At 46.9% G+C, this 22041-nt stretch overlaps 1 protein-coding gene across 1 annotated transcript in view; it reads right to left on the bottom strand.

The window, feature by feature from the left end:
- Positions 1–21353, bottom strand: part of heatr5a (HEAT repeat containing 5a) — a 33466-nt gene extending 12113 nt beyond the window's left edge. The window contains exons 1-24 of the mRNA XM_084437667.1: positions 21228–21353; positions 19911–20169; positions 19331–19542; positions 17075–17183; positions 16835–16984; positions 15523–15694; positions 13249–13406; positions 12711–12960; positions 12376–12531; positions 10037–10287; positions 7582–7693; positions 7315–7467; positions 6473–6572; positions 6065–6174; positions 5480–5643; positions 5209–5372; positions 4653–4758; positions 3063–3253; positions 2411–2570; positions 2109–2298; positions 1647–1816; positions 1368–1394; positions 532–676; positions 160–339 (exon numbers count right to left, since the gene is read on the bottom strand). Of these exons, the coding sequence (XP_084293793.1) occupies positions 160–339; positions 532–676; positions 1368–1394; positions 1647–1816; positions 2109–2298; positions 2411–2570; positions 3063–3253; positions 4653–4758; positions 5209–5372; positions 5480–5643; positions 6065–6174; positions 6473–6572; positions 7315–7467; positions 7582–7693; positions 10037–10287; positions 12376–12531; positions 12711–12960; positions 13249–13406; positions 15523–15694; positions 16835–16984; positions 17075–17183; positions 19331–19542; positions 19911–20036 (3556 nt within the window). The 5' untranslated portion in view covers positions 20037–20169; positions 21228–21353. The remainder of the gene's footprint in view (positions 1–159; positions 340–531; positions 677–1367; positions 1395–1646; positions 1817–2108; positions 2299–2410; positions 2571–3062; positions 3254–4652; positions 4759–5208; positions 5373–5479; positions 5644–6064; positions 6175–6472; positions 6573–7314; positions 7468–7581; positions 7694–10036; positions 10288–12375; positions 12532–12710; positions 12961–13248; positions 13407–15522; positions 15695–16834; positions 16985–17074; positions 17184–19330; positions 19543–19910; positions 20170–21227) is intronic.
- Positions 21354–22041: the final 688 nt, after the last annotated feature.

Below are 22041 nucleotides of genomic sequence, written 5' to 3'. Positions count from 1 at the left end.
TCAGAAGTGTGGACGTCCACACCGGGTTCGGAATACCCTTGACACATCCTAGAGCAGTGACAGCCAACAGGAAGCACCTTCCAACTGACCCATGAACAATTCATGAATAAAAACGTACCAGTAGAGGGCTTCATAAATTGACCTCAGACCTCCACTGACCTGCGGAGGCAGAGAGAACGTCCTTGCAGAGTTTGAGCCAGTGGGCCAGTTTGCCCACAGAGATGGAGCCCATCATGTGGACCAGGGTCTCCTGGATGTCCCTGCACAGACGCGGGTCCGACTCCCGGTCAAGCAGGCTGAACAGCGCCCCCTCCAGGCCCACCTCTTTAATGGTCACATCTGTGGAGAGGGAGAACCACTGTCAGGTAATGCATTTCAAAAGGTTTGTTTGTGTGTGTGTGTGTGTGTTTGTACTGCTATACTTGTGAAGACCATAAATTGCCTGTGTGTTTTGGAATGTGTGTGTGTCTGTGTGTGTGTGTCCGTGTCTGTCTGAGTGTGTGTGTGTGTTTGTCTGTATGTGTGTCTCACCCAGCTGTGTGTTGTCTCTGCGGGGCAGCTCCTTGACTAGGGCGACCGCGTGCTCAGACACCTCTAGCGCCTCCCTCTGGGCCAGCTGTCTCAGACACGCCACCACCGCGCGACGCAGGGAGAGGTAGGAGCTACACAGGTTCACCTACACACACACACACACTTTAACTGAACAAACTGTACAAAGAAACAGGGGTGTACAGCTTACCATCCAATAAGGAATTTACACATCAGCAAACAAGCATGCACGCTGGTACAAACACAGATAATTGTTGTGAGGTATAAACAAACAATAATAATTGTTTAAAGTAGCCAACCAAAATAAGAGCAGGGATATTTCACTTGTTGTCAACTGTTGTTAACCCAGAATCACCAAAACCAACCAACCCAGAGAACAGAAGAGAGTGAGTTCAAACACAGACAGACAGGCGGGGGGCGCGGTTGTGTTGTTATTAGTTGCACCAAAATAGTCTGTATCACTTTGAGGGTCCCCCATAGATGGTCTATAGATACACTACCTATCTATAAACATTCAACTAACTGTCCACTAACCCTAACCCTGGTCTGGCCCAGGTGTTGGGCGTCAACAGCTACACTAAGATAGCTGCTGGTTTGAGCGTCTGCAGATCATCTATAGGGGTCCACTGTGGAAACCAGCTCCTTGGGTTAGTCCGAACGCAACAGAAAAAAGAAACATACCAATTTAAAATAAATAAATAAATAAAACAATGTGAAAATCAATGGCGGTGAGTAAAGGTATAATAACACAAGAGCCAGTGTCAACAGCAGATAGAGCTCACACAGCTGCATACCCTGTAGAGGGAGGAGGAACCTACCAACAGAGAATAATCCAACAAGATCTCCTGTATGAGAGAGAACACACAACACTGTCACTGAGCAAGCGGAAGGACACACTAGGACTGCAGCAGGTCATGTATCAAGAGACGTCACTGGAGTGTCTCCGGGTTTACAACAGCTAAGACCGTTTACAACAGCTAAGACCGTTGTTAAGAGCATTGCGACTGAAGCAGGTATCTCTCTATTGATCCATCCATCTCCAGAGATCTTAGAGATCTTAGCGCAGCATATAGTGAGCGGGTGGAGGAGTGACTCACGCAGAGGGAGGGTACGAGGCTGGCCAGGTTGACGTGACGCGGTGCGAACATGTGCAGCTGCTGCAAGCAGGAGATGGCCTGGGCCTGGACCAGACAGCCAGCACTGTCCTGCATGACTCCACATCCCAGCAGACACCAGGCCCGCAGGGACGACACACACTCCCCCTCTCCTGGAAAAACACACACACACACAAGTTACAGGAGATTGGTGATGAAGAGTGCTCTAGGGTTGCAAAACTCCAGGAATATTCACAAATTTCCAATGGGAATTAACAGGAATTTATGGGAATTCATGGGAATTAATTCCTGTTAATTCCCATTAATTCCTGTTGGAGCAAAGACAGGACAGTGCAAAGGGTGAGTACAAAATGCTAGTGCAAAAAAGTATAGCAGTAGTTGTAGTAACACTATACTAGTAGTTGCGTAATAAGTTGGCATTGTAGTAGTAGTGTAGTATGGTACCCTGTAGGTCAGGTCCCAGGGAGGTGATGAGGGAGTTGAGGCAGCGCCCAAGGCTCTGATGCACCTCCACGTGCGTAGGAGGGTTGGACAGGAGCAGACGCAGCACCAGGGCCAAGCTGGGCTCCACGTGACCGCGGTACAGAGGACCTGCCAGGTCCATCACCAGAGACAGAGAGTGAAGCGCCCACGTCTGTCAGAGAGAACACACACATAAAGACAAGTATGTGACAACTCAGTAAGTATGTGAGTGTGTGCGTGTGTGTGTGTGTATGTGTATGTGTGTGTGTGTGTGTGTGTTGTACCTGGACCTCAGGTGAGGTGCTGTCCTGGGACAGTGTGAAGAGGATGCCCACGCAGGCGCTGAGGTGCTGAGGTGAGCTGATGCCCCCCGTGTGGCGGTACAGCGTTCCCAGTGCCAGGGCGTGGCCTGTACGAGTCACTGCATCCCGGGCACCCTTGAGTCTGGAGTGGGGAACCAGCGTTAGGATGCACTGCTAGTAGGGGTGGTGAAAAAGATGTAAGAATCGCGAATCTATTCTCAACGATTATCGATCGGTTCACAAATTCCGAAAGTCTTTTTTTTTTGTCATAAAAAAAAAATCATACATTTAATCTGTTTTTCACAATAATTTTGTGCTTGGGAGGTTTCAGTGTTTTTCAGTGACCCCCTGTATTTAATGGGTTACTGTATTTAGTGGGTTACTGCAGTCAAATGGTGGAAATGTCACTGAAAATTCTATCATCATCGAATCAAATACAAAATCGAATCTGTGATAGTCGAAGTGATATCGAATCGTGACCCCAAGAATCAAAATCGAATCAAATTGTGAGTTCACCACCGATTCCCACCCCTAATTAGTAGTGCCAGTCTGGTACGCTACCGTGTTCACTGTGAATATGCTCTCCACCAGCATTAGTGTTCATGTGTGTGTGTGCGTGTGTGCACCCACTCACTTGTCAAAGCTGCCCAGCGTCACGGAGACGGTGAAGGCCGGGTCATTGACCACCTGTGCGAGACGTGCCAGGCCCTCGGCCGCCATGCAGCGCAGGACGGGGCTGCCGCTCTCCAGCGCCCCCACCAGGAGAGCCAGGGCAGGACGCCGCACCTCCTCTGGACCCAGCACACCATTACTAGAGCCCAGGTGCTGAGAGAGAGAGAGAGGGAGACGGAGGGAGAGAGAGAGAAAGAAAGAGAGAGGGAGGGAGAAAGAGGGAGGGAGAAAGAGGGAGGGAGAAAGAGGGAGGGAGGGAGAAGGAGAGAGAGAAAGAGAGAGGGAGGGAGAGAGAGAGGGAGAGAGAGAGAGAGAAAGGACAAGAGAGAGAGGGAATTATGTGGGCGGAATTATGTGGGCGGTTGTCGCTCAGGAGGTAGAGCGGGTCATCCAGTGATCGTAGGGTCGGCGGTTGGAATCCTGGCTCTTCCTGTCCACATGTCGAAGTGTCCTTGGGCAAGACACTGACCCCCAAATTGCTAAATAAGCAGGCTAGCACCTTGCATGGCAGCTGCCACCATTGGTGTGTGAATGTTAGGCTTGTCACGGTTGTCGGTGTTACCGGTGTTACTCGGTGTTCGGGCATACAGCGTCTGATCCACCCCTCCATGTGCATGCAGCACAGAGCGGAGTCTAGTGGAATCAGACTTCAGTTTCAATTCATGTGAAGAGAGAAGGAAGAAGGGGGAGGAGGGGGAGACTGTGGCTAATAGCCTCTCGTAGCTAGCTAGCCTAGCTAATATTCAGCTAACCTAGCCACCTGTTGCTGGCTGTTTAGCTAACTTATCCTAGTGGCTGTTGGCATTAGCTAACTGGCTAGTTTATTCTAGCAGCCTATTCTCTCGCCTATTCTAGCAGCATTCCGTGCATAACAACACCGATTTGCGGAGGCAGTTTGGCCTGCTTGCAAATGCACAATCAGAGTAAGAATATTCCTAATATGTTGAAAAACTACATGGCAATAAACAAAGTCTGATTCTGATTATAAAGAAGCACAGGACCGAGTGTAACATTTATCTTACATAATTGCGTATCTGCAGACAAACCGTGGAGGAATAAACCGTGGAGGACCAACACCAAAGGCTACACAACAGTGCTGTTCAACATACGGCAAAGGTCTAACGGTAAAGATTAAAGTAAGCGCTATCTTATTGTAGGCTAGACAATGTTACTGGTAACACCAGTGTTGTCACAGATTTATTAGTCTGTGGGAAAAAATCCACACCGTGACCTCCCTAGTGAATGTGTGTGTAAATGGGTGAATGAGAGGCCATTGTAAAGCGCTTTGGATAAAAGCACTACATAAGCACAATCCATTTACCAATTAACTCTAGACAAGAACTACAAAGTCCTTTCAATGGAGAATCTCTATTGTACCCTCTGTACTGAGCCGCTGGTACTGTGGTTCAGGGCCTGTATTTATCAAGCCTCTCAGAGTACAGGTGCTGATCTAGGATTTAGCTCGTCCATATCATTTAATTCTGCTCCTAGATCAGCACTCTCAAGACCTTTGATAAACACGGCCCAGGTATCTGCTGAGAGAGTGCAGTACCTTTAACACACTGCAGAGGGCAGCAGAGACGTGGGTCTGGACAGTCTGCTGCCGGACTCCCTTCAACTGCTTCACCGTTTCACAGAACTGCTCCAGGATCTGGCTCCTGAGAGAGAGAGAGAGAGAGGGAGGGGGAGTAAGAGAGAGAGAGAGAGAGAGAGAGAGAGGGAAAGAGGGAGAGAGGGAGAGAGAAAGCCAGGGGTGAAACACAGAACTCCTGAGATGGGCCCTGTGATACAATTGCCGATTTTGTCCATAATCATATGACTGAATCTGGAATTATGGCTTGGACAGGGACTGGGGCTGAAGTAGGGGCCAGCGCCAGACTCAGGGTCAACATCGGGGATTGTAGCTGGGGTTGAGGGTAGGGGGGTCAGGGGCTGAGACTGGGGGCTGGGCTCAGGGGACTGGAACTGTTGATGGGGGACAGGGTCAGGGATGGAGACTGGGGCAGGATGTGGGTCTGAGTTATGGGGTAGGGTAGGACAGGGTACACGTACGCACGCACGCAGGCACGCACGCACGCACGCACGCACACACACACGCATGCACACACCTCTGAGGGATGATGATGTGGGGGAAAATGATCCCAAACAGCTGGACGGCGGCAGAGATGAGGGCGGCAGGGGCGGGCAGGGGGACAGGAACATCCTGGTTCTTCTCACTGATGGTGAAGGGGTCGTACTCCAGAGACCCTCCTCCCACACTGCTACCATGCAGCTGGAACACACAGGGAGACGTGGTTACACGCACGCACGCACGCACACACGCACGCACAAACAAACACAAGCGCACACATAGGCGCATACGCATACACACACACACACCTGCTCCTCTATGTATCTCTGGTCCATGTCGTGCAGTGCCGGCCCCAGAAGGGCCAGATCCTGGGCGTGGCAGAGGGGGGGGAGCAGCATCAGCTCGGAACAGCCAGCGTTCTCCTGACCCGTCAGATCCAACACCAGCTGCTTCACCACCACGTCAAAACTCTCTGCAGGGGAACCAAGGGAGAACATCGTTAGAATAACATGCCCACAACCTACACTTCACCAGAAACTTTAGAAGAATGTCACACAACGTCAATTTTGACAGAAGTTTGATGGAGGTTTAAGGAACTCATTTTTCAACATGAAAAGCGGTGAATATGAGAAGAGGATTCAATTGACACACATATGCACACATTAGCAAGTAATTGCTAGCTTTTGGTTGGCAAAACCTAACAATTTTGAATTGCTGGACATAACAGGAATAAATTCTAGTCAGATTATTGTATTTAGAAAATTGGAAAAAAAAGTAGGCCAATCTACTTAGGCCTAGGATGCTAGTCTAGTCAGATGCCAGCTCATCTGAAAATGCCAAGACACCACGCACGCACATGCGCACACACAGCCCAAAACAGCCACAAACCTCACCTTCATAGGTCTTTGGAGGCAGCAGAGCCAGGATCTCATACACTCTGAGTCTGAACACAACAGAGGAGGCCTTCATCTGGCTTCCATAGGACTTGATCAGAGTAGGCACCCTGGACACGCATGCACACACACACGCAGTATTTAAAGACCATGGGATGACAACAAACTCAATCACATTTTTAAAGGCTGAGTCACCAGAGAAGGGTTGAGTGGGATTCTGGCAACCCTCCAGAGTGTTTATTGATCATCATTTTTGACATAGCAGCTACCGTCAGCTCTGATGCTGGTCAGAGCTAACAGCCTCTGGTGATATCAGAAAGCTATGCCTTATAAGCTATCACTGCTTAGTGACAACCCAGCCTATCAGACCTGTCCTTCTGTGAGGGAGGCGGCCAATAGGAGACTCACTTGGTGAGCAGCGCCATGGCGCAGGCCAGTGGGGTGAGCAGGCGGCTGATGACATCATCGGTGAGGAGGTCAGAACAGTGGGCCACCAGGCTCCGCATGGCTGCAAAGGTGAGAGGTCATGCAAAAACAGGAAGTACATCAGCTTTACACACAGAAGATGATCAACAGAGACCTGTTCTCTGAATGGATGGATTAATTAATGACTTGTGGACCACACTTGATTGAGAACTTGATTTTGACATTCAGCAGACGAATTATTCTGGACAAGAGAATAAGGTTACAAAAAAGTGCTGGCAGCAGGACCAGAGTGTAGTTTCACATGCATATATAATGATATTGACGGAAAAGATTTCTATACAAAGTTTCACTCACTGCCACCATCGAGCTGAAATTCCAAGCTGCTTAACTGAGATTGAGGGCTCTAATTTGGTTACACAAATCATCAAAAGACTTTTGGCTATAGTCAAACACAATACGCAAATGCTGTGAGTTTGCTCATGCAAAATATCTGGAAGTTAGTGGAGGTGCGGTTCAGGAGAAGCTGTGCTACAGTATAAAACACAAGCTAGGGGTGAGAATGGATGAATGAGCATGGAGTTGCAGAGGAAAAGAAGCCAACGCTTCATCCAGATCTATATCCTTGTGCGTAAAGTACAAGAGCACAAATTACAGGCCTACCCTACCTTTAAAGACACCGTACATTACCCAAACTTTCCCAAAACAGCATAAATCGGCCTCTTGAATAGTTGAGTTTTGATGACAGCATTTTTGCATGCCAGAGGCCTAATTTGATATTTTTTAAAATCTTAACAACAGGCCTTGGTGTGTGAAGGCCGTCTCACCGCACAGCGCCCCGGCTCGCCCCTCCATGGTGACCTGCCAGGTGAAGTAGTCGCCACGACGCAGCTCCATGTCCAGCTCTCTGACGGACGGGGGGAAGGCACACCTACACAGCAGCAGCAGCCTGGACAGGTGGTGCTCCACCACCGCTGGGCCTGACACACACGCACACACACGCACATATTAACAGGGTCTGGAGACAAGACTGTGTGTGTCCTGTACAAACGTGACCAGTAGGTGTGTGTGTGTGTGTGTGTGTGTGTACATACCGAGGGTACAGAGAGCAGACAGCAGCATCCAGCCAGCCTGGGTTCTCTGGATGGAGATGCGGCTGTTCTGGGTGGCGGAGCGGAGGAGGTCCTCAGCTAGGTCTAACACTACCTACACACACACACACACACACACACACACACACACACCACACACACACCCACACACACACACACACACATTAAATATCACAAACACATAGCACTATCTGGACACAAACACATACTGTACATGCCTTTTATTAAATATCACAAACCTGTGCCCAGCTGAAATAAATACAGTCCATTCAGCAATTCTACAAGATCTTGAAGGGTAAACCCCTGGATGTGTATTGTTGTGTTGACAGGCTTAAGCCAGTCTTTAGTTTAAATGTGGTACCGTTTCTTTATACCAACACCTGTACCAGGTCAAGGGGAACTACGTTGTTAAAGGAGTAGTAAAGGGAAAATGCATGTTTAGCCCGGTTTTAAGGTTACTTATGATCATATACAATGGTTCAGATCAAAACGTTGGTCAAAACGTTTTGGTCATACAATGGATGTGAATGGGCATCTTGAAAAATCATTCAAAAACATGTTAAAGTGGCACTGAAACAGACGTTTGAGATCATCTAACTTCCGTAGTTTGACGTATTTCCGACGCTAACAAGCTATGAGGGTGGGACATATATTGAGAGGAATTTGATTGGAACATTGACAAGTGGACGGGTTTTAAGAACTTTAGACAGATTCGATAGAAGGACAGCGTTGATTGACGGGTGGATCTCGTGAGATTATTGGCCTAAAATCTAAAGGTACCTGTTGTCGTCATTGCACGTGACCTACCGTTTTCCAGGAAGTAAGAAATGATATACTTTGATATAAGATTACAACAAAAGTTGAATTTTGTAATTTTTTTGGCATACATCATTGAATAGGTGAACACTATGACCAATTATGTGAACCAAAATGGGACAGAATGCTTTTTTCATTTCAGTGCGACTTTAAACTCTCGATTTCAAAGACAAGAAACTCACCTAGGTGTTAGTTGGCATTCTGACATATAATTCACCATAAAGTAAGATTCTAGTTCATCTGGAAAGGCTTTTTTAAATATTTAGCATAGAACTATTTAGTCGCAGCACATACGTGTGTAAACTTCCGCAAACTAGGTAGCCTAGCAACATAAACAATAACAATAGCTACCGTAAGTAGTTCCGCTTCCTGAATCCCCTCTGCAGATTGATCTACACATCTACAACGGTCGCTTCAATACAAGTCAATGGATTTCATAAAATGATCAATAAAACCCTACAGGATTCATACTTTGCGGCGAATTTGATGTCAGAACACTAATGGACACCAATTACACCCTCGGTGAGCTTCTTGTCTTTGAAATCGAGAGTTTAACATGTTTTTCAATGATTTTTCAAGATGCCCATCCACATCCGTTGTATGACCAAAACGGTGGTGGAGCAATTATCAACTCTCTCGAAAATGCTAGCTTTGTCAACGTTTTGATCTGAACCATTGTATATAATCATAAGTAACCTTAAAACAGGGCTAAACATGCATTTTCCCTTTACTACTCCTTTAAAGGCCCATGTCCACTAGGGTTTTTTTTCTGGCAGAAAAGCACTGGGAGAAAAAAAATCTATGGTTTGACGTCAGCGTTAACAACGGCATATACCCTCCCTTTTGGAAGATATCGCTCTCTGTTGTTTATTTTTCGTTTTCAAATGATTTCAGCAAAGCGAAGGCTTGCTCTAGCACTGGCCCTGGAGGAGTTTCATAGGGGTGATGCTGCCGCTATGGCTGGTCGCTTCACGAAAAGTGACACTGACGAGCGCTGCAAACTTTTTTCAACTTGAAGCACCAGGAGGCTGCAAGTGCTCACTGCCTGTTAGGAACAGTTGAAAAAGGCGCTGGAGCTCAGACCAAGAAGCCCTAGTGGACAGTCGGTTTGACGCTGCCCTCAGCCCTGGTGGAAGAACACGCGTCTGGACAGGGTATCTAGCTCCGGCTCTGGCCGGCCCATCTCCAGTCCTGGGCTGCGTTCCAAATCGCGTACATCTACTTTTTACTACCAGTATGTACTGCAGCTGCCCTTAGAAAGTACTACTTTCCACGCAGTATGCATACAATTGGGACATACCACTTTGTCATAACATTGCGGCTTTAAATTTGACCACATCAGTCGCAGTCCATGAAGCGACATTCGTCCACAGCTGTCGAGACTTGCACATGTGACGTAATTTCCGCTACGCACAGGATTGTGGGTCAGAATAGCCAGAAAAGCCTGCTGGCTTGCATACTGCAAAATACGACCGGCTGTAGTAGGACATCCAGGTATTTTTCATAGTGCATGTGGCATACTATGTATTGACATACTACCTCCTTTTTTGGCATACTACTGTATATAGTATGGAAGTATGCAATTCGGAACGCAGCCCTGCACTCAAGTCCGTTTCCTCACCTTCCCTCTGGTGTGGGGGATGCCCAGAGGGCAGTGCTGCACGGCGCCCAATAGGGCGGCGACGGCCGCGCTGTACCCGGCCACGGCCTCGGGGCTGGACTTCAGGGCGGTCAGCCTCTCAGCGCAGCGGTCCAGAAGCACGGCCCCCTGGGACGGTATTGCCACTGCAACGCAGCGAAGGCACCAGGCAGCGGCTAATCGAGCTGACACACTGGGGTGGAGCAGCATGGAGATGACGGTGTCCAGGAGGGCTGGGCGGGACACACACACACAACTCGTTATGACAGAGAGGATAACAGAATGTACAGTATGGCTACAGTAGAACTGTGAGAGTTTGTTGAAGGTACAGATCTCCGATATGTAGTTCTCTCTCTGTACAGTATCTCTCTCTCTATATACTGTATATCTCTCTATATTTCTGTCTCTCTCTCTATGTCTCTCTGTATCTCTCTCTATTAGAGGTCTTCACGGGTCAGGTAAATCCGAGACATTTCCACGCTTTTATTATTGTCAATTGGGTTCGGGTGGATCCTATTCTATTACGGGTCTGTTTATCATTATGCGTAATACCCGAGAGAAACGCATGACGCGAATTCAGTGAGACCGCGGGCGCGACGCACGCGGAGACAAGGCAGCAATCACCAGTAGCCTACCTTGTGAAAAATAAGCTGAAAGAAAATGAATATAAAGAGGTCAAACCTAGCAGCAGCTTTGTGTAGCCTTATTTATTTAAGGCTGTTTCATTTCCATGCTGCCACATCACAGCCTGACAAAACAGCGATTGATCCTGTCAAGATTGAGAGGATAAATCGCAATTCCATCAAACTGTGATGCAACAGCATGCAAGGCAACAGCCTGACAGCCTAAGCGATTAATGCTACTGCTACTTGCTACTACTGCCTGTCGGATCCGTAAAATACCCGATCCGACTCGGGTCTCGGGTCTCTGTCCTACTCCTGCTCTCGGACAAAATCGGGTCCGGTATACATATTTTAAAAAATGATCGGATTTAGTCGGATCTCGGAACGAATGTCTCGGGTCCATCTCGGTTTTGGGTCCACATTTTAGACCCGAGAAGACCTCTACTCTCTATCTCTCTGTATCTCTCTATATATATCTGTCTGTATCTCTCTTTCTGTCTCTCTGTATCTCTCTCTCTATGTCTCTCTGTATCTCTCTCTCCATGTCTCTCTGTATCTCTCTCTCTATGTCTCTCTGTATCTCTCTCTCTGTCTCTCTGTATCTCTCTCTCTGTCTCTCTGTATCTCTCTCTATGTCTCTCTCTCTATCTCTTTATATACATCTGTCTGTATCTCTCTTTCTGTCTGTATCTCTCTCTCCATGTCTCTCTGTATCTCTCTCTATGTCTCTCTGTATCTCTCTCTCTATGTCTCTGTATCTCTCTCTCTATGTCTCTGTATCTCTCTCTCTATGTCTCTGTATCTCTCTATATACATCTGTCTGTATCGCTCTTTCTGTCTCTCTGTATCTCTCTCTATGTCTCTCTATATATCTGTCTGTATCTCTCTCTCTGTCTCTCTGTATCTCTCTCTACTGCATGTCTCTCTGTATCTCAATTCAATTCCATTTAAAGGGCTTTATTGATATGGGAAACATATGTTCACATTGCCACATCACAAAAATGTTCTGATATCCCTCTGCTTCTCTGCCTCTATTCCCGTCCCCTCACCCTGACGCCCGGGTCACAGATACTGACTGATGTTCTTCACTGTGGAGCGCTGAGCCAGCAGGGCTGGAGCTGCCTCTCTGGTCCATTCATCACGCCACCGTCTCACTCTCTTCACTCTTTATCCTTCCTATTCTCTCCCTCTGTCCCTTGTCCTCTCTCACTCCCTCCCCCCACTCTCTCTCCTTTCTCCCTCTGCAGACTCATCAGAAAACTGCATTTCCCATCAGTAATCTAATCTAGCACACTTCCCCCACAGGGACAAGTAGTGGATGAAGGCTTGTGCCAGCAGGTGTGCATCTCACTGCAGTGTGTGTGTGTGCATGAAGGCTTAAAGGATTTATGGGCAGAACTGATGGTTCACTCTTAAGGAAGGAGTTTGAATCATGGGTGTGGGGTGGCCAGGGAGTTTGGTAGGTTCATCTAGGAATTTGCATGCCTTCATTTGTTTATTTGTTTGTTTACATGTGTATAGCTTTAGTAATGCTGTAAAGTGCTATCCTCTGGGATTTTGTGTTATATTCTTTTGATGGTGTGCTTTTAACCCCCCCAAGTGTGTTTTTCATTGTATGTGAGTGTGTGTGTGTGTGTGTGTGTGTGTGTGTGTGTGTGTGTATGAGTGTGTGTGTGCATGCGTGTGCTGCGGACCCACCAGTGCTGGTGTCGGTGATGAGCGGGCCGGCGGTGGAGCCCAGCCCCTGCAGCAGACTGCCCAGCTCCAGCAGAGCACACACCACCACGTGCTGGCTGGCCGCCACGTCCACCGCGCTTACCCGCGTCTCCACGTTCCCATCGCTCAGCGCCGCCTCTGAGGGGGGGGGACCATTCAAGAGAACCATGTCACTGAGCCCTTCAAAGACGTGTTGGATGGTATAGACCAGTCCTCCTCACCTATGGCTCCGCTACCTCCAGTTGGACATGCCTGTCCACCGTCAAATAATAAAGCAATGTTAAAGCCCCCTTGGTCTCAGATCAGTCTTGACTCACCCACAGCCCTCTTCTGACGGCTGACGGCCTGGCAGATCTCCTTGGCGGCGGCGATCTGGGCCTTCTCCCCCAGCAGTGAGCTCAGGCTGGCGCGCAGCACGAATGACACGCAGCGGCGGCACACCACGGCGTCCGCGGGCGTCTGCGTGGCGCGGCCGTGGGACACCAGCTCCATCAGCAGGGACAGCAGCGAGGGGAAGTTGGCCTCCAGCCAGGTCCCGCCCAGACAGGAAATAAACACCACGCAGGACTGGTGGAGGGGAAGGAGAGGGAGAGAGAGAGAGAGCAGTGGTGGAGGGGAGGAGAAGGGAAGGGGAGGAAAAACAAATCACAACAATTTAGAATGTGTGGGGGTCTAGGGTGTGAGGGTCTAGGGTGTGAGGGTCTAGGGTGTAGGGGCTAGGTTGTAGGGGTCTAGGGTATAGGGGCTCGGGTGCAGGGGGCTAGGGTGTAGAGGACATGGGTGTGGGGGTCTAGGGTGTAGGGTCTAAGGTGTAGGGGGTCTAGGGTGTAGGGTTTAGGGTGTGGGGGTACATACCTGTGTGACTCCTATCCTGATGTCCTTGCTGACAGAGCTGGTTCCTTTCAGAATGTCTCCGCTGGCCCGGAGGAAGCCCACCCCCCCTCGCAGGAACCCACCAGTCAGCAGGTCCATCACTTCCTCCAGGGAGCTGCGCCTTGACCCCGGCCTTGGGGCTGCTGGGAGGTCAGAGAGGTCAGGGTTCATTGGTGAGGGAGAGGTGAATATCTCTCACACACACACACACACACACACACACACACACACACACACACACACACACACACACACACGCACACACGCACACACGCACACGTACACGCGTACACACAGGCTGAAACTACCCCAGAGAGCCCGGTTAGGCCATTGGCTATTATAATAAACAAACTATAGGGAGTCCATATGCAGTGTTAGAGATATACCTATCAGAGTGTTACACATGCCAAAGTTTATATAGCACTGTTCCTTATCTAGTTTTAAACAAAAAAATACTGAAATCCTTACCACTAGCTGCTCCTGCTTTGATGCACAGTTTGCATATCTATCCTAGTCAGCTGCTACTGCACTGATGTCTGGTTCTAAATTTTGTATGTTTTTTCCACCCAGCGACAGCCAAAGGGGGGGGACATTAGGTTGGCCGGTGTCACGTAGTGAGTGAGTCAGTGAGTCAGTGTGTGAGTGAGTCTGTCAGTCCCCCCGTAGTACCAGAACCCACCACAAAAGGTGCGCCTTTCCAACGCATTTTTCCATTGACAAGTACATTTAGATTTTTACATCAAAAACTATGCTTGGTGTCTCAGTATAGTCTCAGACAAGTTTACTCGGGAAACCATGTAGCCTACTTTCTACATCCACAGAGAGTAGAGCGTGAGGTGTTTAGTAGAGCTAGATATGTCTGTATTTCAACATTCATTATAGGACTTTAGACCATACAGGTACATGGACTGATTTGCCCACTAGATGGAGACGTTATTGTACTCATTCACTACCATGGTTTGTAGAGAGCTTACTTTGGTCATTGATACACGTGTGACATTAGTAGCGCTAGATATATCTGTATTTCAACATTCATTATAGGACTTTTTTTACCATACAGGTACATGGACTTGTTTAACAACTAGTGAATGTTGCGTCCAAGGGTCATGCCTCTCGATTCCAGATTGCCGGCATGTTATATACAATCACACATTATGCTGTCTTTCTTTGTTTCATTATGAACAAAGCCAGAAAATTGAGGGGTCTTCTATAGGGCAATATAGTGGGATCTCTGTATAAAACAGCTAATGAGAAGCAGGGGGCTTGACACCACAAGGGAACATGCATAATGGGTGGGGGACAACATGTTTACATGTGTACAGTACAGTAGTTTCTCTGCCCCTTCTAGTGGAGCAGTTGGTTGTCTTTGTCTGTACCCATTTCTGTCCTGTTTGTTTTTACCTGTACTTGCATGTTTTTATTGATGTACTTGCTGCCTCTTGGCCAGGTCACCCTTGTAAAAGAGAACTTGTGTCTCAATGGGTTTTTATCTGGTTAAATAAAAGTTTATATATATATGTAAAAACAAATGTAGCAAACGATGCTTTACAGACTAAATAAAATAAGTTAAAATAGTAGATAAAATAAGAAAATAAAATAGGCAAACAGATATGGTAAAAGAGAATAGAAAGTAAGACAGTAAAAAAGTTAAAGTGCTTTTATTGAAAGTGTCCTGACCTTCTGTATCAGTTGCGGATTTGGTAATGCCACTGAAGCACAGAAAAGCTGTCAGGAATATTGTCACAACAGCCAGTAAGCTGTTAGGGATCACGCTTCCAAGTATGGAATGCATTTACAAAGACAGAATTGTAACAAAGGCAAACAACATTGTGAGCAATGAGAGACACCCTCTTGCCTCGTTTTTTGAGTTGCTGCCGTCTGGGAGCCGATACCGTGCTCCTTTTTCTAGAACCAATAGAAGCAAGTTATCTTTTGTCCCACAGGCCATCAGACTCCTTAATAAGTAATGAAATATGTTCTCTTCCTCTGGGGCTAGGGCTAGGCTACAATGTCCAGCTGGTCTGAACGTTCTTATATATGGTGCCTCCTAAACGTTGATGATGTTTTCTTGTTCCTTGTCTTTTTAGTTAGCCTTTATTGTACTATCTGTGTGAATGCATGTATGTATGATGCCTTGATGTGTTCTCGCAGCACACCAGTTTCCCTAAGGGGACAATAAAACCTCTAACTAACTAACTAAAATAGCAATATTAAGAGGTTCTATCACGGTTCTGTCCAGGTTCTAGCAGGACCTACCCGTGGGTTGTTTGGGTTCCACGGCAGTGGCGAGCAGGGTTCCCAGCAGCCTAGCGACCGCCACCCTCACGTCGTAGTTGGAGCCCTCGAAGGCCCTGAAGCAGAGCGTCGCCACGTTCTCCAGCTCCGACGTCCACAGGAACACTGCCTCCCTCTGAAGCTCCAGCAGACACTGGAGAGAAAAGTCGGGTCCACATATTTAGCTATTTTTCCCCAATTTTTCCCTAATTTGGAAGCCAATTCACCCGTCCTAGTGTCCAATTATACCCAAATTATCCCCAGCCTCGCTAATGAGAACCTGTAGCTCGACCCCGCCACTCAGTGACCTGAAAGAGGGAGAAAGCTTCCTGACTCCCCCAATGTTGAGCCCACAGCCAAGACCGTCTTAAGCAGTTTGAGGGCTTATCAGGAGGAAGGATGCAGCAGCACACCCATGAGTTAGTTAAGGTGCTGACCAGCGGGGGTTAGTGGAGGTCCAAACTTTCAAAAGAAAAAAGGAGGGTCGCAAACTATATTTGCTCCAGTCCAGCTAGGCCATTATAAAGAAACCAACCCACCTAGTGCCTTCATCAGGGTAGATGTAACCCTCCTTTTCTTCTGGGTTTGGAACCCTGAAAGTTCTAAAACTGCCGTTTTCAAAATTCAACATTTAAAATCTCATGGAAAGAAAACTACAGGTGCATCTCAGAAAATTAATATTGCGAAAAGTTAATTAATTAATTCAAAAAGTGAAGCTTTCATATATTATATTCATTACACATGTAATGAAATTTCAAGGCTGATTGCCTCCATGTGCCTCCATTGTGCAAAGGGAGCCCCCACCAAGTATTGAGTGTATAAATGAACATGCTGCACATACTGTACTGAACATACTGTACAATCCTAAAGATTAAAACAAAAAAGGCTTGAAATATTTCACTCTGTGTAGTTTCACTGTTTGAATGAAATTACGGAAAATAATATTCAAATTCTCTGAGCTGCACCTGCAGATGACAGATGTTCTAAAACTAGTCCATCATCACAGCTGTTTGATGTGAACCCCGCTTTACACCACTCTGAATCTGAACACAGCGAGTTAAGATAACAGACACTGGGAACATACAGGGAGCATCACACATGAGCTCAACTCCGGAGTGACCAAACTTGGACACTGGAAACAACATCACAGTAACAGCACATTGAGTTATGGGCGGCCTTACACCAACCGACTACAAACTCGATTTCACTGTCGCAGACAAATTTCCAATGTCGGAATAAAATCTTGAGAGTTTTGCTAGAGTCGTAGCGTCTCCCGTCAGCAGTAGATGGCTACCTTGGCAGCTGCACAGCGCACAGCCATGGAGCGGTCAGTCAGACAGACGCGCGTGGCCTTGTAGACGTCTCGGTGACACGGGACGGCACTCAAGCCAAGACCACGCAGGATCTTCTCCACACTCAGCATGATCTCATACCTGCCCTGGGACTGGAGCAGAGGGCACAGCCATCATCAATCATCACCATCATCATCATCAATATCATTATCATCACTATCATCCTCCGCATCATCACTGACCTCAGCACTCTTCATGGCCTTGAGCAGATTCCCCAGGGTCTCTCTGAAGGAGCTGACCAGCATACGACCCAGCTGTTCATATAGAGCACCTAGACAGGCAATGGCTGCCCTGGGAGAACACACACATGCACACGCACGCGCACGCACACGCACACACACACACACGGTTACATCTGTAGGTTTCGGATCACATTGTGACATTTCAGACCGTTATTTATATTCCTTGTGTTACAGTGGGGAGCCTTAGAGCCTTAGTCTTAAAATAAAAGTGAAATTAATCTCACACCACTCAATCAATCAATCAATGCATGGCTATACTGGTGACGTACATGCAATCAAAATCAACAAGTGAAAAGCAGTGGGTAGACTTATTCAGTCATCTACTGAACAACGCTTTGACAGTCATCAAATAGGCTATGCGCGTCCTATCTCACCGCCGAGGTGAGAGGCTACGCCTCCAAGCCCTTCCTAACTCACTCATTAAATTCGCTCCCCTCGCACCCACTGCTAGCCTAGTGCTTGAAAGAGGATATTTTACGGGATGAAATTCAGGTCTTAGCTCTAATTTGAGATTTTGTTTCTTTGACATTTATTGTCACAATAAATCATCGAATTAACAGCTATTTGTGTGCAATGCTTTTTGTGTAGGCTACACACAAAAGCACGTAAGTTGCCCGTACGCTGTATATGTCTGATTGCGTGAATTTACATGTGAATCATCCCTTAAAATCAAATGTGAGAGGGGTTTCTGCAGAGGAATCTTTCCATGGAGAGTGGATAAGTGGTTGGAGAAATGTATGTTTTTGGTCGTACTAGTCGTATTAGTCTATGAATCTCCATGTCAAACTGCAAGGGCGAGGCCAGAATATAATTACGATTGGTTTCAGCTGCCACATTTGTCATGCCCGATCATTCGTAGCTCACGATGAGATTGGCTCCATACGAATGTTTGATGAAACAGACATCAACGCTAATACCATCATTTCTGATCTGGTTTACAATCCAATCCAACATCCAACGTTCAATTTCAACGTTCCATTGATAAATGAGGTCCATTTTCTCAATGCGCAAGAGCCATTATGCAGGAATGTCTTCGGTGGAAGGGTTAACAACCCCCAGCTGTTTAGATCACCTAGGTGTCAATATGAATTAAACCTCCCTCCTGACTGATGAGTGATTAGGAAGCCGGGAATGTTTTGCCATAATCCAACACGAGTTCAAGTGCATATCACATTATAGTGTTAAAGTATTTATTGATTGTATATTAGTATAATGTGTGCTGTACTAGTGCAGTACAGTATTAGTGTAATGTGTGCTATTGTAGGAGGCTACTATGAGTTCGCCCAATACAGCCTGTAACGTGGTCTATGAATACGGTTGAATAGGTGCGTGTTCAATCATAACCTTTGATTGACTGGTGATAAAAACCAATAACATACTTGACACAAGGAATTTACAATCACACTGCAGATTACGAGCAAATTGAATGACAGATATCTGTTCGGAATTATAAGAATCGGGGGATCATAGGCCTACAGAATAGATTGTATTATTATTATAATGATTATAATTCCTTGCAAATTCGCCTTGTAGTGCTGCCGGTAAGGACATTTTACAAGTGTCTGTTCTGCTTAAATTTGAACAGCTTTCAAAGAATGTTCTAAATTGTTTGCATTAAACAAGATAAACAGATATAGCAATGAGGGTTTCAAACTTACAGCAGCAACATTTGCAACATTTGCAAAGGAAAGCGAAAGTGAGGCCAAAGGCAAAAGCACCTACTTCGCAATATTTTGTATTTAAACCCAATGCTAATAGGGCTTAAATGATAACATAAATGAGGCAATCTATAAACTCTAGAGAGCCTTCTCTTTTACTCTCCTGATTTCATAAAGTGAAAGTGGGACTCTGCCTGTGCATGGAGGGGGACTAGCCTATACACCATGCTACATTAGGCTATGCGTCAATGAGTAGTATTACTCCCTCTTGAGGCTGCGAGCGGTATTAATTGAAATACCATTTAGATCCCAAGGGTAAGATTACTACTCCCAAGGGCCCCCTACTGTATGGTAAGATGATATCAGCCAGATCAGAATTTCCGGAAACTTGATTATGCTCACAGAGCTGTGAATATTTCTGCCATCTCATCTCTGGACTTTGAGACTAAACTACTTCAGGGGTTTAACTCTGCGTCCGAGGGTGATTCTCCTCAGTCATTAGAGTTCAGACGGTCAGTTGACTGTCTGCAGTGCTTACAGGCGGGTGGGCAGGGAGCTGGGGGAGTCGTCCTTGCTGCGGATGATGTCGTTGCATCGGTCAACGGCGAGGCTGGAGGACATGGGGTCTCCCAGGCGGTAGAGCAGGGCCAGGCAGTCGGCCAGGACCCAGCGGGTCGGCGGGCCCGGGGATTCTGTCAGAACCGACATCAGCTGATCCATCAGGCGCTTCTGGTTCTGCTTCACATCCGCCTGGGAGAGAGAAACACACACACACACACACACGCGCACACACACATGCGCGTGTCACACACACACACACACACACACACACACACACACAGACACACACACACGCGCGCACGCACGCACACACACGCACACACACATACACACATACACACAATGACCAAAACATGATACACTTTGCCTATCCCTCCTCCCCTCTAATCCTAGGGTAGTCCTCTCTTCCCTCTCCCTCTCCTTTATTTCTCCTCCTCACACCCCCACACATCGACCCTTGATTCCTGTTATTCATCCACCGATCCTCTCCTCCTTCCTCCTCCTCCACCCTCCCTCCTCCCCTACACTCTCCTCCGCCCCCCTTCCCCCCTCCTCACCCTGTCAGCAGCAGGTAGCAGCTTCTTCAGGTAGCGGAGCCACTCAAAGACAAACTGCACTCTCTGGTGCTCCCCTAGCTGGCTGCACGCCTCCTCGTTCAGGAGGAGACTGTGGGCACGCTCCATCCTTCCTTCTCCTACTCCCTCTACTCCGCTTCTTCTCTGGCAGCCGGAGGCCAGACTTCAGTCACAGACCGGCAGAGACAGATTCCTTCTCACTGTGGGAGAAACCAGCGCTGTTCTGCCATGACTCCAAACCCTGGGAGAAGAGGGGGGGTAAAGGTGTCGAGAGACAGAGAGAGAGAGAGAGAGAGAGGCTCAGACTCATGAATGTGTGGGTCGGTTATATATGTAAGAGATGTCTACATCAATATTGGTCGAAACATTAACATTTTCGTATATTGCAATTATTACATCCACAGTTGGGCAGAGATGTAGTTCAATCATAACAGCAAATTTTACAGAGTATCCTTCTTAGTAAACAAGTCTATGAACACAGCTGAGCAGAAGGTCCTCTGCTGCTGTCCCATGTTTCCTCGGAGTGCCAGGAGGGTAAGCCTATCTGGGACAGCTCAGACAATGAATTATTCACCAGCACCCATTGCCTGGACCGAAGCTCTGAGCTAGCTTTTCACACTGAGAGACAACTCACACGGAGGGTCCCCCCCCCCCCTCTAAGCTAATATCTTGGTTGAGACTGTTCAGTCGTATATAGTTACGTTGCTTCAAGTTGATAGGATAGGATTTGAATAGTTGGCGTAGCTAGACACTGCTATCTGCGGTTTTGAGGGAAGCGATACAACACCGCTAACGTTAGCGAGCTAGTGCTGCTATGTCTACGAAGTATGAAAACACGAGTTATCACTTGTGGCGTTATCGAGATAACGCTAGTTAACGAGTAGTTGGTAACCAATACACATCTCGCCATTCGGTGTTAAATAGCTATCTTAAAAACGGGAAACATGACTTTAGCTAGGTAGCACGAACTGGCTTTGTAGTAAATAGCTACTAGCTAGCTTTATACTAATTTGTCCACAGTTGGAACGAAGACACGGGTTCATACAAATTGATGTGGTATCGGACACGATTTCCAAATTAAAATTCAGATCAATCAATGTTCTTTCCAATCATTTTACTGTGATAATACCAATTAGTCTAAACTAAGCACCTTAACACATTAGCTTGCAAGTCAATATTGTGGTACAACCAATGTCTCTATCCAGCAAATAGACAGAGCCGTTTTTGTAGATTTTCACTTAGCTTCCAAGCTAGCTACTTGAAGTCCATCGTGAATTGGAATAAAAGTGATTGTCATACCTGTATGTTGACAACGATAACAACTTCACTCCGGCAAGAAGATCCTGATGTCTCAGTAAACAATGAAATATAGTTTATTTGCATGCTAAAGCTGGTTGATGTGGAAACGTCTGCTCTCAAACTCTGCCTGGCAGACTGGAAAGTAGACGAGTCAACTGCCGAATCCTCGAACTACCAGCAGTTTTAACTTCCGTGTCGCTCACAAGGAATCTAAATCAATCGTTGATTGGTCGTTCATCGTTCCACGTGTTGTGTTGAGTATGTGTGACTCTGTCCATGGTACTGAAACAGCAGTAGCCTACGTTACGTCAGTCATTTAGCAGACGCTTTTATCCAAAGCGACCTTGAGTCCTCCATATTTATCATGTCCATCTCTATATTTATACTTTTAAACATCATATCACAGATTTTCCAACCCAATATACCTACCCGTCTCAATGTGAAGTGGAAACATGCCTCCTCTAATCTGAGCACAGAGTGATCTCTTTCTCTTAGAGAAATTAAACATTAATGTACATGGTTTTCGGTACAGTACTCATATTTGATCTTACGGTAGGTACGAAGCTTAGGTTTACTCCAAATCTCTTCTATCCAGTTATATTTGACCTTATGGCACACTCTCCCTCAATGTAGCTATATCAATTTTCTCAACAGTCCTGAATACTTCATTTAATCCATATTTACAGAGCATGTCACTAATTTCTACTATCCAGGGTCCATTCTGTTGTCTATCCCATTCAAATATTATTTTGGTTAGCCTACTACCATTCATCTTAAGTAACCTGTTCCATGGCAGTACATATCGTCCACCAAA

The sequence above is a fragment of the Borostomias antarcticus genome, assembly GCF_949987555.1.
Source record: "Borostomias antarcticus genome assembly, chromosome: 5".
In the NCBI taxonomy this organism is placed as follows: Eukaryota; Metazoa; Chordata; class Actinopteri; order Stomiiformes; family Stomiidae; genus Borostomias; species Borostomias antarcticus.
The sequence above is the reverse complement of the archived record's forward strand: the minus strand, read 5'-3'. Positions and strand labels throughout refer to the sequence as shown.